We start from the raw sequence: 13,532 nt of genomic DNA, 5'->3' as shown, positions 1-13,532 counted from the left end.
AAATAGGCAATCACAGAATGGTCAATGATATGGGCCATAGTGCCAGCCTGAAAATAGGCAATCACAAAATGGTCAGTGATATGGGCCATAGTGCCAGCCTGAAAATAGGCAATCACAGAATGGTCAATGATATGGGCCATAGTGCCAGCCTGAAAATAAGCAATCACAAAATGGTCAGTGATATGGGCCATAGTGCCAGCCTGAAAATAAGCAATCACAAAATGGTCAATGATATGGGCCATAGTGCCAGCCTGAAAATAAGCAATCACAGAATGGTCAATGATATGGGCCATAGTGCCCGCCTGAAAATAGGCAATCACAAAATGGTCAGTGATATGGACCATAGTGTCTGCCTGAAAATAGGTAATCACAGAATGGTCAATGATATGGGACATAGTGCCCGCCTGAAAATAAGCAATCACAAAATGGTCAATGATATGGGCCATAGTGCCAGCCTGAAAATAGGCAATCACAGAATGGTCAATGATATGAATGAAGCAACTGTGAAAAATATGTAACAGAATGCTCAAACATATGTATGAAGCAACATAGAATAATTTGAAATAGAATGCTCAAACTTATGTATGAAGCAACAAAGAAAAATATGTAACAGAATGGTCAACTATACGTATGAAGCAACAAAGAAGAATATGTAACAGAATGCTCAAACATATGTATGAAGAAACAAAGAAAAACAAGTAAAAGAATGCTCAAGCATATGTATAAAGCAACATAGAATAATTTGAAATAGAATGCTCAAACTTATGTATGAAGCAACATAGAATAATTTGAAATAGTATGCTCAAACATACATATGAAGCAACAGAAAAGATTCTGTAACAGAATGCTCAAACATACATATGAAGCAACAGAAAAGATTCTGTAACAGAATGCTCAAACATATGTATGAAGCAACAGGGAAATGTGCGTTAAACTATGGTCAATGATATGTATGAAGCAACAGAGAAGAATATGTAACAGAATGGTCGATGTTTGTTTGAAATAACTGAAAAATTTATATGACAGCACCAGACTGTCCAATTATAATTTTCATTTAATAAACATTTTCATACAATCATTATAACTGATAACCTTTTAAAATGAATTGAATAATTTTCAGAGAACTTGGGCTAAAATTGCACGATACATTAGATTTTTAGACCTCAAAATTAAGCCTTCCTATAAACTGTCATATCTCATTCTCAATGTCTGTAATCTAATCATCCTAATGGTACTTTACCAGAAAAGAAAACAGTCTCTGGCAACATTTAGTGTGTATGGAATGAGATAACCTATTCGCAATTATAGGTCCGTTTAATGTCTGTAAGCCAAATATAACATAGTCTATGTAACAAACAGACACTGCTGTGGCATATATATGTCTTCAGAATTGCTTAAGATGTTGTCCTTGCAAAAATATGCGTCTGCAGAACTGATGAAGATTCAAGGCATTAGTATCTTAAAATGTGCATGCCTGAATAAGAATACCAAGTGTTCATTTCCAGTCAAATACATAATATTTTTATGGTCAAGCAAAGATAAAGATATGTGCTATATAATATCATGAAACAACAGAGTTGCATTTGCACCAAAACTTCATGAGTCTATAATAACTGAACAAACAGAAAGATGTATAACCTTTTGCCTATTTTAGTAAAATCCATGCTCTTGATATTATTTCGGCTCCCCTTTTCCCCAAATTGTACGCATATATCATTTCTAAGGTCTCATGGACACAAATTACCCATAATTCAATTTCCTGCATCAGCGACTGTGTCTGGTTAGGCATGGTACAAATTACGCACCAGGTTCATTATATTTCATGGACAATTCTAGCTTTCAGCCTCAATTTGTAGTGTACTGTATTACAACTGTCCCAGCATTTAGAATACCAAAGAAACAAACAAATGTTTTAAATAGTTTTTGCAACCAGCATAAAACCACAGCAGCCTGCGAGTAACTCACAGTCTGTTCAGGTTATATGCTGTTTGCTAGTCATCAGTATGTTAGGGTTGGAAATGAAGCTTTACAGCTTGAATATATAAAGAAAGGACTTCAATTTAATTAGATTTTCTAAAGGACTTCAAATGCGTCAAAGTGTGTTTCTAAGAGGTAAAGGGTTAAGCAGTTGTTTGAAAATAATATGAAAAATAACTTAAACTAAACTTAAACTTGCAAAAAAGGCTCACCCTAAATTGCATTTCATAGTAAAATCTACATTTAAAATACAATGGCTCACAAACTGAATCTCCTGTGACATTTAGTATCTATAGAAATTCACGGTAAAGTGCATTCAGTTTTAAAAATGTCAGTTGAACAGTTTCTTGTCTGCTTCTTTCGTAATGAAAAATTCAGCTTCATACCATCAAAGCTCACCGATAAATGACTCATCATGTTTTCAATGCAATCATGTTAAAAGGATTAATATTAAGCGTCTAATAAATCATCTTTTTTTCCATGACATGACAATAACAATTTTTATGGCAAATTACCTGGCATAAGTCATAAAGTAGCGTTATTGAGTGTAAAAGCTCAGGAAATCTGACATTTATAGATTGACACTTCCTAACTAAATAAGTGAAACACTTAAAATTTCCTTTAACGATACAGTTTTTTTTAAAGAATTTATAATGAATAAATGACCTTTTAGATAGTCCATTATGGAACAACATTCTGTGACCTTCTTGAAGGAACGATCAAAATGTCACCTTACGTTACGAGACTGGCATTTTGTCAGTAATATCATTTCATAATAATTAAAATAACATAATAACACAAAACTAAATACCCCCAAACACTTTAAAAAAAGTTGTAATTCTAATGTTGCAGACATTGGTGCATAACTTATTTAGCAAACATACCGGTACTCATGACCTCATGATTATCACATCAAACGTTAGACAACATATTAACTCCGTCTTTAATGCAGTGTCATAGCAAACATTTTTTATTATTTCCTTAAAAATGGGAGCATGGATGTACGAACAAGAGGGCCTGAAAGGCCCAAAGTCGCTCACCTGAGTCGCTCACCTGTGTCAATGTTGAATAAATAAAGTATCTGTTAACAATGAATGAGTGCACTTTATTCCACAGCTCATGACTTCAGAAATATGAGATCAAAATAATGCTTGAATCAAACCAGTGCACAATCCACTGATCATGACTACAGAAATATGAGATCAAAATAATGCTTGAATCAAACCAGTGCACAATCCACTGATCATGACTACAGAAATATGAGATCAAAATAATGCTTGAATCAAACCAGTGCACAATCCACTGATCATGACTACAGAAATATGAGATCAAAATAATGCTTGAATCAAACCAGTCTTGTTCTGGAAATACTGGGCTAAATGCATGTGCTTAAAGGGTCATCCCAGATAAGCCTGTGCAATCCACACAGGCTTACCAGGGACAACATTTTCCGAGATGTCATTGAGATGTATGTTCTGACCAGGTTTAATGAAGATCGGACCATAAATTTGGCCTCTATGGTGTAAACAAGGTTTTACTATAGCCATATAAGGAAAAATGATCCGCCCAACGGCGGCCATGTTTTTCATCCATCTGGAACCAAGATATTATTGGGATAAATCTTCATACCTAATCTCATATATTATCCAACAATAGGGATTTTTAATGACCAATTTTTTCTCAATATATCTGACAAAATAGTTGATTGCTCAACCCTTGACATACATGTTAACTATCTTGGCATGATACACACTGGCATTTTACATCCAATGGGATTTTGTACGCCTCTAAATTTGGCTATCCTTCGATGAAAATTATGGGTGACTGAGTTGGACTATCACCCTGTAAGGAATCTTTTGTTGGTGTTGAAATATGGAGTATCACTCTATCATGGCAACTCTTAGTCTCTTCCTCCGAAAAACAACACATTTCCTGAGTACGAGGGAAAATCTATAAATATTAAGACTTTTGTCAATGTTTTTTTTGTACACAATTATCCATCTCATAGAAAAAAAGGCTATAACTTATACTCATAATGCAATTTAATAAATTACCATTGGATTCTTCTAAATTTGAAAGACATCAAAAATGAATCTGTACAAGTTGAAATTTTCTTATGTTGTTGAAATTATTGAAAGTATTTATTACAAATTGTAATTTTTTTTAATTTACTTTAAGTGCTTGTTTTAATGCAAATAAATGATGTGCGCCCCTTAGAGTAATGTAATGGCATGGTAAAGGCTAAGAACTTTTTCACAATATGTTTCAATAAACATTTTCCATTAAGATCATGCTTGAATTTCATTCAACTAAATATATTAAGACCAGAAATATATAAAGGTCAATTTATTTCTGGATCATCCTTTCCATATAGCAGCCCCCACACTCTTATATTATCAATGCCGAGATTGATTTTAGGTTTATCCCTTTACCACTTAGATACGTATTTTGACGCATTTGTGGTCCCTTAGAAAGTTTAATTTAATTAACGACCTTTCTTCCTAGATTAAAGTTTTAAAGGCTATATTTCCAAACCTTTTAGATACTGATGAGCAGTAAACAGCATAAAACCTGAACAGGCTGAGAGTTACTTGCAGGCTGTTCTGGTTTTATGCTGTTTGAACATAGCCATTTTCACTTTGCTTTTGCGAGGGAAAGTGTATTCAACACCATGCAGTGTTTTTTTCTTCATTTTGGGAATGGGGCCCAAGCCCTTTGGATCGGGACAGTTCCCATTGTTTGGACTAAAATTGGAAAGATGTTTGTGTCTTTTTTTGCTTAAATATACTTCAAAATTGAGAATAAAAGTGTTAACAATGGTATATTAACTAAGGTCCAAGAGTAAGAAAATAAGATAATTTTTACAATAATAATATTTTTGTGTGGAAACCTTGTTTTTGGAATATAAAGCAGTCATTTGGCAAATGGGAGATTTTTTTAGATTTGGGATGGGGCCAAATAACATGCCCAAAATTTGACCCCCCCCCCAAAAAAAAAAACAACAAACAAACAACAACAACAAGACTACAGCACTGACATGCTGAAGGACAATAGAAAACATCTGTGCTTTGATGACTTGTGAGCTTAAAAACAAATTCCACATAAACACTTGTGAGATCTTCAACATATGGGAGTTTGAAAAAATTCAAGTTGGTCACCTGAGCAAGAGCAAGTTTGGCTTCATTTTGGAGTTGTTCTTGTCTGGAGTGGAAGTCGTCTGCTTTTTTGTCGTCCGCTTTTAACCGCGGCGGACTGTGCGACTGGATGGAGGTGGTGGGTGGGGAAGGGTTGTTCAGATCTGTCACCGAGCTGAGATTGTTCTGGAATGATGATGAAACTGATGATAATTAAACCTTGTTCTGATAAAAATGGGCTTAATTCATGTGCGATAAGTGTCGTCCCAAATTAGCCTGTGCAGTGCACACATGGCAATCAGGGACGACACTTTCAGTCTAAACTGAATTTTTGACAAGAAGGACCTTACTTTAACTGAAATATTCTTTAAAAGCTAAAAGTGTTGTCCCTGATTAGCCTGTGAGGACTGCACAGGCTAATCTGTGACACGATATCCACGCATGCATCAATACCAGTTATCCCAGAATGAGGAGGATTATATGATACTACTTTTACCACTGGTGGTTAAAAAGGTCACAATTTTTCAGTTTTAACATGTTCATTTTAGTTTGATTGCATTGAAAAATAAAGAACTCAGTTCTTCTTAAGACACTCTCAAGTCTGTTTTCTGGGAACAAGCAGTACTTGCTGCCTATGGTGGAGATCACCATATCCATTAACACATGGCGACCAATTGAGTAGACCTTTTGTTGAGACTATAATTGTGTAAAAGATATGGGGTCTGTCATCCTAAAATCTTCACAAAGATACAAAGTCTAAATTTTCTTATCTTCTTAAAATTTCTACTTAAGATACAATACTTAAATGCTAAAAACTTGATATGTGTTCACTGTCTAGAAGTTGTGCATGCAGTAACATTGTTGATCAATTTCAATGAAAACTATTTGCTAGTCCTATGGGATAACTGCAGTAGTAGACTCAATAACAATATATATTTCAAACAGCAACAAGATACAGAGGCGTATTTAGGAGGGGGGCTATGGGGCTAAAGCCCCCCCAGCTGGCTGGCTAGATATGATTTTTTAAAAATGAGCCCCTTACAGTTCCAATCCACTTGTGTATTTCCTTTCATATGCCCCTAATTAGGCAATTAACAGCTGTCAATTTGTGTGATTAGCCCCAGGCATGTGTACAGACGATCTAACCTTCGCCAGCTAAACTGCACGCTTCATTGACTGTAAGCGATAAACTGCGCTATTTGATTGGCTGAAGGAGATACATTCAACTTATGAAATTCATCGATACATTTAGCTATAGGTAAATGTTTACAAATGACTGCCGCATGGGACTTGTGAAAAACAATATCCTCCAATTACCTTCAGTCCAGCGGTTAAGGAAACAACTAAAATAATTTCTGAATTAATTCAAACATTGCCGCAATAAACGATGTACCTAAAAAGATTTATTTCATTCTTGTTAAATCCATGTCAAAATTGTTTATTTAGAGCGTGTTTAACCACACAAAGCCGATAGTTTCATACACATCCGCAAATGACATACACTTCGCGCGTCGTTTACCTTGAGTCGAGAGGTAACATCCGAAAAGCGAGAGTACTCGATTGCAATAGACATGAAGTAAACAAAACTTCGAAAATTCGATTCACTGAACAAATTAAGAGAAACCGAAAGATTAATTTTACTTTTTTTATAACTTTTATTTACCATTTAACAAGTTTTTGTTTTAACGGTCGATCTTCTTTTGAGCAACATTGACATGAAAAAGTGCTCAAGAACTGAAAAAAAACTAGAACGTTCGCAATTTGTTCCAATACAATTTCGGCATATATATTACTATTAAAGGGGCCTTTTCACAGATTTTGGCATTTTTTTAACTTATTCATTAAATGCTTTATATTGATAAATGTAAACATTGGATCGTTAAAGCTCCAGTAAAAAATCAAGAAAAAAAATAAAAAAAGGAAAAGAACATTGCCCGGAGCAGGTTTCGAACCAGTGACCCCTGGAGTCCTGCCAGAGTCCTGAAGTAAAAACGCTTTAGCCTACTGAGCTATTCCGCCGAGTACACATTCTTGTCGTATTTTATACCTTATATAAGCAATCTTCGTAGTTTCACAAAATTTAACGACAAAAACAGAACTCTCCAAATTATTCAATCGTTTCGCGTTGCAACGCTTTATAATTTTTAGGTTTTAAAATCGTCAAAAGATGCATATAATGGCTATATTAGAGCATGGTTAATGTTCAGTATTACTGTTTCCTCACAAATATCATAACTAAAACGAAAACTTACGAATCTGAAACAACTTTTTTCAATTTTGTCAATTTACCAAAGCGTGAAAAGATCCCTTTAAAAGATTTGATAAAATTATCATCAAATCTGGACAGGGTATATCCACTGAACATGTGGATATCGGCATGTCTCATATTTTCGCGATGTGCGCACACAGATTGTTCCATGCAACAATTTCTGGGAATCGTGAAAAAGTAAAAGAATTTTCTTTAAAATAATCAAATACTTGAAATTATGTGTTTACATTAGCGCAGTGGTCTGCAATTTATGCGCAAGTTTAATGAAGAGTACCGAAAAATGCACGGAAAAGGCATACATTTGGACTATTTCAGTTGAAGTAAGATTTTTAATGCAATTAAACTGTTGTTTTTTTCTTATATTAGTCGTGTCTATAATTATTTTCAAGCGTAGTAATTTTATTAAAACAAAATACTGGTTTGAGAGACATTTGATTTACCCCTGTGTGTCTGTCTGTCTGTCTGTCCGAAAATTCGATTCACTGAACAAATTTAGAGAAACCGAAAGATTAATTTTACTTTTTTTAATAACTTTTATTTACCATTTAACAAGTTTCTGTTTTAACGGTCGATCTTCTTTTGAGCAACATTGACATGAAAATGTGCTCAAGAACTGAAAAACCCCAAAAACGTTCACAATTTGTTCCAATACAATTTCGGCATATATATTACTATTAAAAGATTTGATAAAATTATCATCAAATCGGAACAGGGTATACCCACTCAACATGTGAATATCGGCATGTCTCATATTTTCGCGATGTGCGCGCACAGATTGTTCCATGCAACAATTTCTGGGAATCGTGAAAAGTAAACGAATAAAGAGTACCGAAAAAATGCACGGAAAAGGCATAAATTTGGACTAATTCTGTTGAAGTAAGATTTTTAATGCAATTAACCTGTTTTTTTTCTTATTTTAGTCGGGTCTATAATTATTTTAAGCGTAGTAATGTTATTAAAACAAAATACTGGTTTGAGAGACATTTGATTCACCCCTGTGTGTCTGTCTGTGTGTCTGTCACACTTGATGTCTAAACTCAAGTTCTTGTTTTACATTCACTTTTATCATGCAAAATGCTGATTAGATTGCATGAAATTGCATCATTTGAAGGTCCCATTAAAAAAAAAAATCAACGACGGAAGGGGACACCCCTCCCGCACCCTCCCCAGTTCAGCCCCCCCTCGGAAAACATTCTGGATACGCCTCTGAGATACAGTACAGCCAAAGCGAAACAAACGTATTTCGCGATCCGCGGCGGCAAGGCGAAACGAGTCGATGCCACGTCAGTCATTGAAGCCGCGTCAGTATGCGGTGGCAAGTCGCATTTCGCCGCTAAACTTCGCATCTGTCCACCGAGGCATTCCGCGATCCGTGACATGATGCCGAGTCGATGCACATCATGAAATAAAAAATCTTTTTAAAAATATTAGTTACATGTAGTTAACAAATTTTGAAAGAACAATTATAATAATAATTAAAATCATAATATATTTATTGTGCGCGGATTGTATTAGCATATACATGTAAGCATAGTTAATGTGTCTGGCCAATTAAGTTTGTTTCCCGCCCGTAGTGTATGTATTTCACACATAAACAAGGTCATGTAATTATGTTTTAGCACATACAAGTGGTCAAAGCTCTAGCATATGGTGGATTTATAAATTAATTGCATGTTGATTCTGCAATTATATTTTAGCTGAGAAAATTAGCAGTTTGAAGCCACATCAATTATCAAGACGGTGACGACGTATTTGTTGTTTTGTTAATTATCAGCTTATTATAACTATTGTTTGAATATGCGTATATAAATACGTTTTATTTTGCTCATATTATACAGTTATATCGCTACTAATTACCCGATAATCCCGTATATTCCAGTTTTAAAGCAAATGCTAGTAAATATTTACGATACACAAACATTCTCGATATTTCCTTAAGTATCAAAAACATTTTGGCATTTGTTACTATTTATGATGAAATAACGTCTAATCGGGGCGGTTTTTTTCCACTGAACACGCGATTTACGCCTGACGTGATGTTCATGTATTTATACAACACAAAATACACCCAAACTTTCCAAACGACGTTCTACATGTCTGCATAATTTTCGCGCGCATTTTATGAAACAAATATTTTAGCACTGTTTATTTGACGCTAGAATTTGCCAAAGGACGCGTTAGCATTAAAATTCGGAAGTGTGTTTCGGATTACAAATTTAATTAAAATAATCGAACGAAATATAAACAGCTGCGCGTAATTAAATCTACGCTACACATACATGTATGTACATGTAGGTGGATATCTTTTCACTTAATCCGCCGCGTACGTATGCGGCGGATTTACTCTGCGAAAGTACGCGAGGTTAATACAGACTCGGCGTCGTTGCGCGGATCGATGCCGAGTGCCACGGGGATATGCCGCGTGAACACACGATTCGGCCGCTGCGGACTAATAATCTGGCCATGGCGTAGCCGCGGATTATGTTTGTGCCGCTTTGGCTGTACTGTATATCTCTGATCAATTTAACATAACAGCTCATTCATTCCTAACAAACAGATTCAATATATTCTGACTACAAGAACACTTAACAGAAGTGCCATTCTTTCACCACATTTCTTAAGCATATCAAGTAGAGTTGGTCTTGTTCTGATAATACTTGAAAAGACATGAATTAATGGGATATCTTATAACATTAAAAGGTTTTTGTTTTTTTCCAATTACACTGCTGTCCAGTCAGTGCTTTGATCTTGATCGTTGAGACAACCAAAGCCCTTAAGATTTCATACATACAAATAAAGTATGCTTTTGTTTTACAAGAATCCCAGAAATTATGGGACTGAAATACCATTCTGTCAACTAAGCGATGTTTAAATCTGTCACTTTATTATTTTACTAAATGTTTTAACTTGTATTGATTTCATTTATTTTCCCCAGTGTCCTACCTCTGTGAAGATGAAGATTTTCTGGATTATTTTGTTTTTTAATTTGCCAATAGGAAAATATTTGAAGTAAAGATGCACAGGACTTATAACCCTTTTATACGTATTTTTACATATTAATGAAGTAATGTAATGTGTATAACTTAGAAAGTTAAATTTTATTAAACTCTTTTCTTACTAGATTCAAATTTTAAAGGCTTAATTTCCAACCCTTAGATACTGATGAGCAGCAAACAGCATAAAACCTGAACAGACTGCGAGTTACTCCCAGTCTATTCTGGTTTTATGCTGTAAGCACATTTTCACTTTGCTTCTCAGTAGGAAAGGGCTATTGGCCATGCATGCAATTACTCAGAAAGGGTTACTGGCCATGCATGCAATTACTCAGAAAGGGTTATTGGCCATGCATGCAATTACTCAGAAAGGGTTATTGGCCATGCATGCAATTACTCAGAAAGGGTTATTGGCCATTCATGCAATTACTCAGAAAGGGTTATTGGCCATGCATGCAATTACTCAGAAAGGGTTATTGGCCATTCATGCAATTACTCAGAATGGGTTATTGGCCATGCATGCAATTACTCAGAAAAGGTTATTGGCCATGCATGCAATTACTCAGAAAGGGTTATTGGCCATGCATGCAATTACTCAGAAAGGGTTATTGGCCATGCATGCAATTACTCAGAAAGGGTTATTGGCCATGCATGCAATTACTCAGAAAGGGTTATTGGCCATGCATGCAATTACTCAGCACATGTCGATATAGCCGCAGTCTTCAAAGAGTAAAACAATTGTATTAACAACAATAAAAGGAACCCAAACATTCTAAAAAGATTTTTTAACAGCCATTGTATACCATGATTTTTTTTTGGAATTAACAATGAATTAATTCACATCATGTTTGAGAAATGAGGAAAACTGCTATAAAAGACATAGTCTGAGATTTTTTACCATGACTTTGCATTCACAAGAAAATCATCATACAAATGTAGCTTAGCGGAATGAATTATGGGCCATTCAAATAATTTCATTCTTAGACTAGAATAAAGAATTGACTTTATAGGCATCAAAAGTAGTACTTCAGAGTTAAAATATTTGCAGGCTTTAAATAGCCAAAAACAAACTGTTTTAAACGAAAAATAATGTAATTTTAGTGGTTAACTGCCATGCTATAATTGACTTTTAAATAGTTTATTAATTTTATTCTTTATATTTAGCGTTCAGTCTATGCATCTGTTGATTAAAACCTGGCCCTAGAAAACAATGAAGATTGGTAACAGAACCATGTAGCTTCATGTTCATGGAACTTATCTATAAATGACCTGCCCTCTGTGAAAAAAGGGGTTACATGCTTGTGCATAAAGTATCGTCCCACATTAGCCTGTGCAGTCAGCACAGGCTAATCTGGGATGACACTTTCCACCTAAACTTGATTTTTGCTTAGAAGAGACTTTCTGCAAACGAAAAATATCATAAAAGTGGAAAGTATTGTCCCTGATTAGCCTGTGCTGACTGCACAAGCTAATCTGGGACGACACTTTACGCACATGCATTAAACCCCCTTTTCACAGAGCACGACCCAAATTGTTTTCATTTTGCCTAAAACTTGTATGACCTCCTATTCTGCATTTCAGAATGTGTATACATACCCTAAAATATTGTAAACATTTTCAATAAACAAAAACTAACAAAAATAAATCAGCCACTGTAAACAAAAATCTTTTTCTATACAAATAATGCTAGCGCACAACATAAGCAGAGAGTATTGTTTTTTTTCGATATATTTTTTATAACAGAATGAAAAGGAAAACTCTTTTATTGTAAAATTAATTGTCACAACTCCCAACTTACATCTGAGTCCACAAGGCCGTTGACCTTTGACACGAGTTTGTCGTTGTCATGGGGCACGTGTTGCCGCGGAGACGCACCCTCGTTGTCTGTATCCACGGGAGACTCATTCATAAAGCAGATCTGCAACATTTCGTACAGGGATTAATGCATGTGCGTAAAGTGTCGTCCCCAAGCAATCCAAAAAGGCTAATCAAGGAAAACAGATTCCAACTAACCTGGATTTTGTACACATTTTGTTGAATATGGTATTGAAGATTTCACAATTAATATGTTTGCCTCACTCTGGGTAAACGTTTTTTTTAACGCTTTGCATGCTGGGAAATTTGTCGTCTGCTAAAATGTCTTCTGCTGAATTTCTAAAATTAGCATTTTCTTCGATTTTTTTCAAAGAACACTATCAGAATAGCAAACAGTTTGGATCCTGATGAGACCCCACCTTCTGTGGCGTCTCATCTGGATCCAAACTATTTGCAAAGGCCTTCAAATTTCGGTTCCAGCACTGAAAGGGTTAAATGCATTTGCGAAATTAGCCAGTGCAGTCCGCACAGGTTAATCAGGTACGACTCTTTCTGCCTAAACTGAATTTTTGCTAAGAAGAGACTTCTTTTAACCCTTTGCATGCTGGGAAATTTGTAGTCTGCTAAAATGTTGTCTGCTGAATTTCTAAAATTATCATTTTATTCGATTTTTTTCAAAGAATACTATCAGAATAGCAAACAGTTTGGATCCTGATGAGACGCCATGTTCTGTGGCGTCTCATCTGGATCCAAACTGTTTGCAAAGGCCTTTAAAATTTGGTTCCAGCGCTCAAAGGGTTAAACAAAAAATACCATAACAGCGAAGAATGTTATCCCTAATTAGCCTGTGAAGCTTATTAGCATAAGCTAATCTGGGAAAACACTTATTAAACCCCATTTTTTCCAGGGCAAAAATTCATTGTTTAAAATATTAATTTTTAACCCTGTCCCCCATAAGAAGCAAAGTGAAAATGGCTTATGCAACCAGAATAAAATGAGTAACTCGCAGTCTGTTCAGGTTTTATGCTGTTTGCTGCTGATCAGAAATATGAGATCAAAATAATGCTTGAATCAAACCAGTCTTGTTCTGGAAATACTAGGCTTTATGCATGTGCTTAAAGGGTCATCCCAGATAAGCCTGTGCAATGCACACAGGCTTACCAGGGACAACACTTTTCCCTTCTATGGTATTTTTAGTTTTTAAGGTTAAGTCTCTTCTCAGGGAAAATCCAGTTAAGGCAGAAATTGTTATTCCTGAATAGCCTGTGTGTACTGCACAAACTACTCTTTGACCACATTTTACTTTTTATGCATTTAGCCCAGTTTTCCTAGAATGAGGGACAT

At 35.3% G+C, this 13,532-nt stretch overlaps 1 protein-coding gene across 1 annotated transcript in view; it reads right to left on the bottom strand.

The window, feature by feature from the left end:
• The window catches only part of LOC127833690 (uncharacterized), a 155,205-nt gene that overhangs the window by 14,441 nt on the left and 127,232 nt on the right, over positions 1 to 13,532 (bottom strand). Inside the window, exons 8-9 of the mRNA XM_052359102.1 lie at positions 12,172 to 12,291; positions 5,136 to 5,297 (exon numbers count right to left, since the gene is read on the bottom strand). Of these exons, the coding sequence (XP_052215062.1) occupies positions 5,136 to 5,297; positions 12,172 to 12,291 (282 nt within the window). The remainder of the gene's footprint in view (positions 1 to 5,135; positions 5,298 to 12,171; positions 12,292 to 13,532) is intronic.

This window comes from Dreissena polymorpha, chromosome 6 (assembly GCF_020536995.1).
Source record: "Dreissena polymorpha isolate Duluth1 chromosome 6, UMN_Dpol_1.0, whole genome shotgun sequence".
Taxonomy (NCBI): Eukaryota; Metazoa; Mollusca; class Bivalvia; order Myida; family Dreissenidae; genus Dreissena; species Dreissena polymorpha.
The sequence above is the reverse complement of the archived record's forward strand: the minus strand, read 5'-3'. Positions and strand labels throughout refer to the sequence as shown.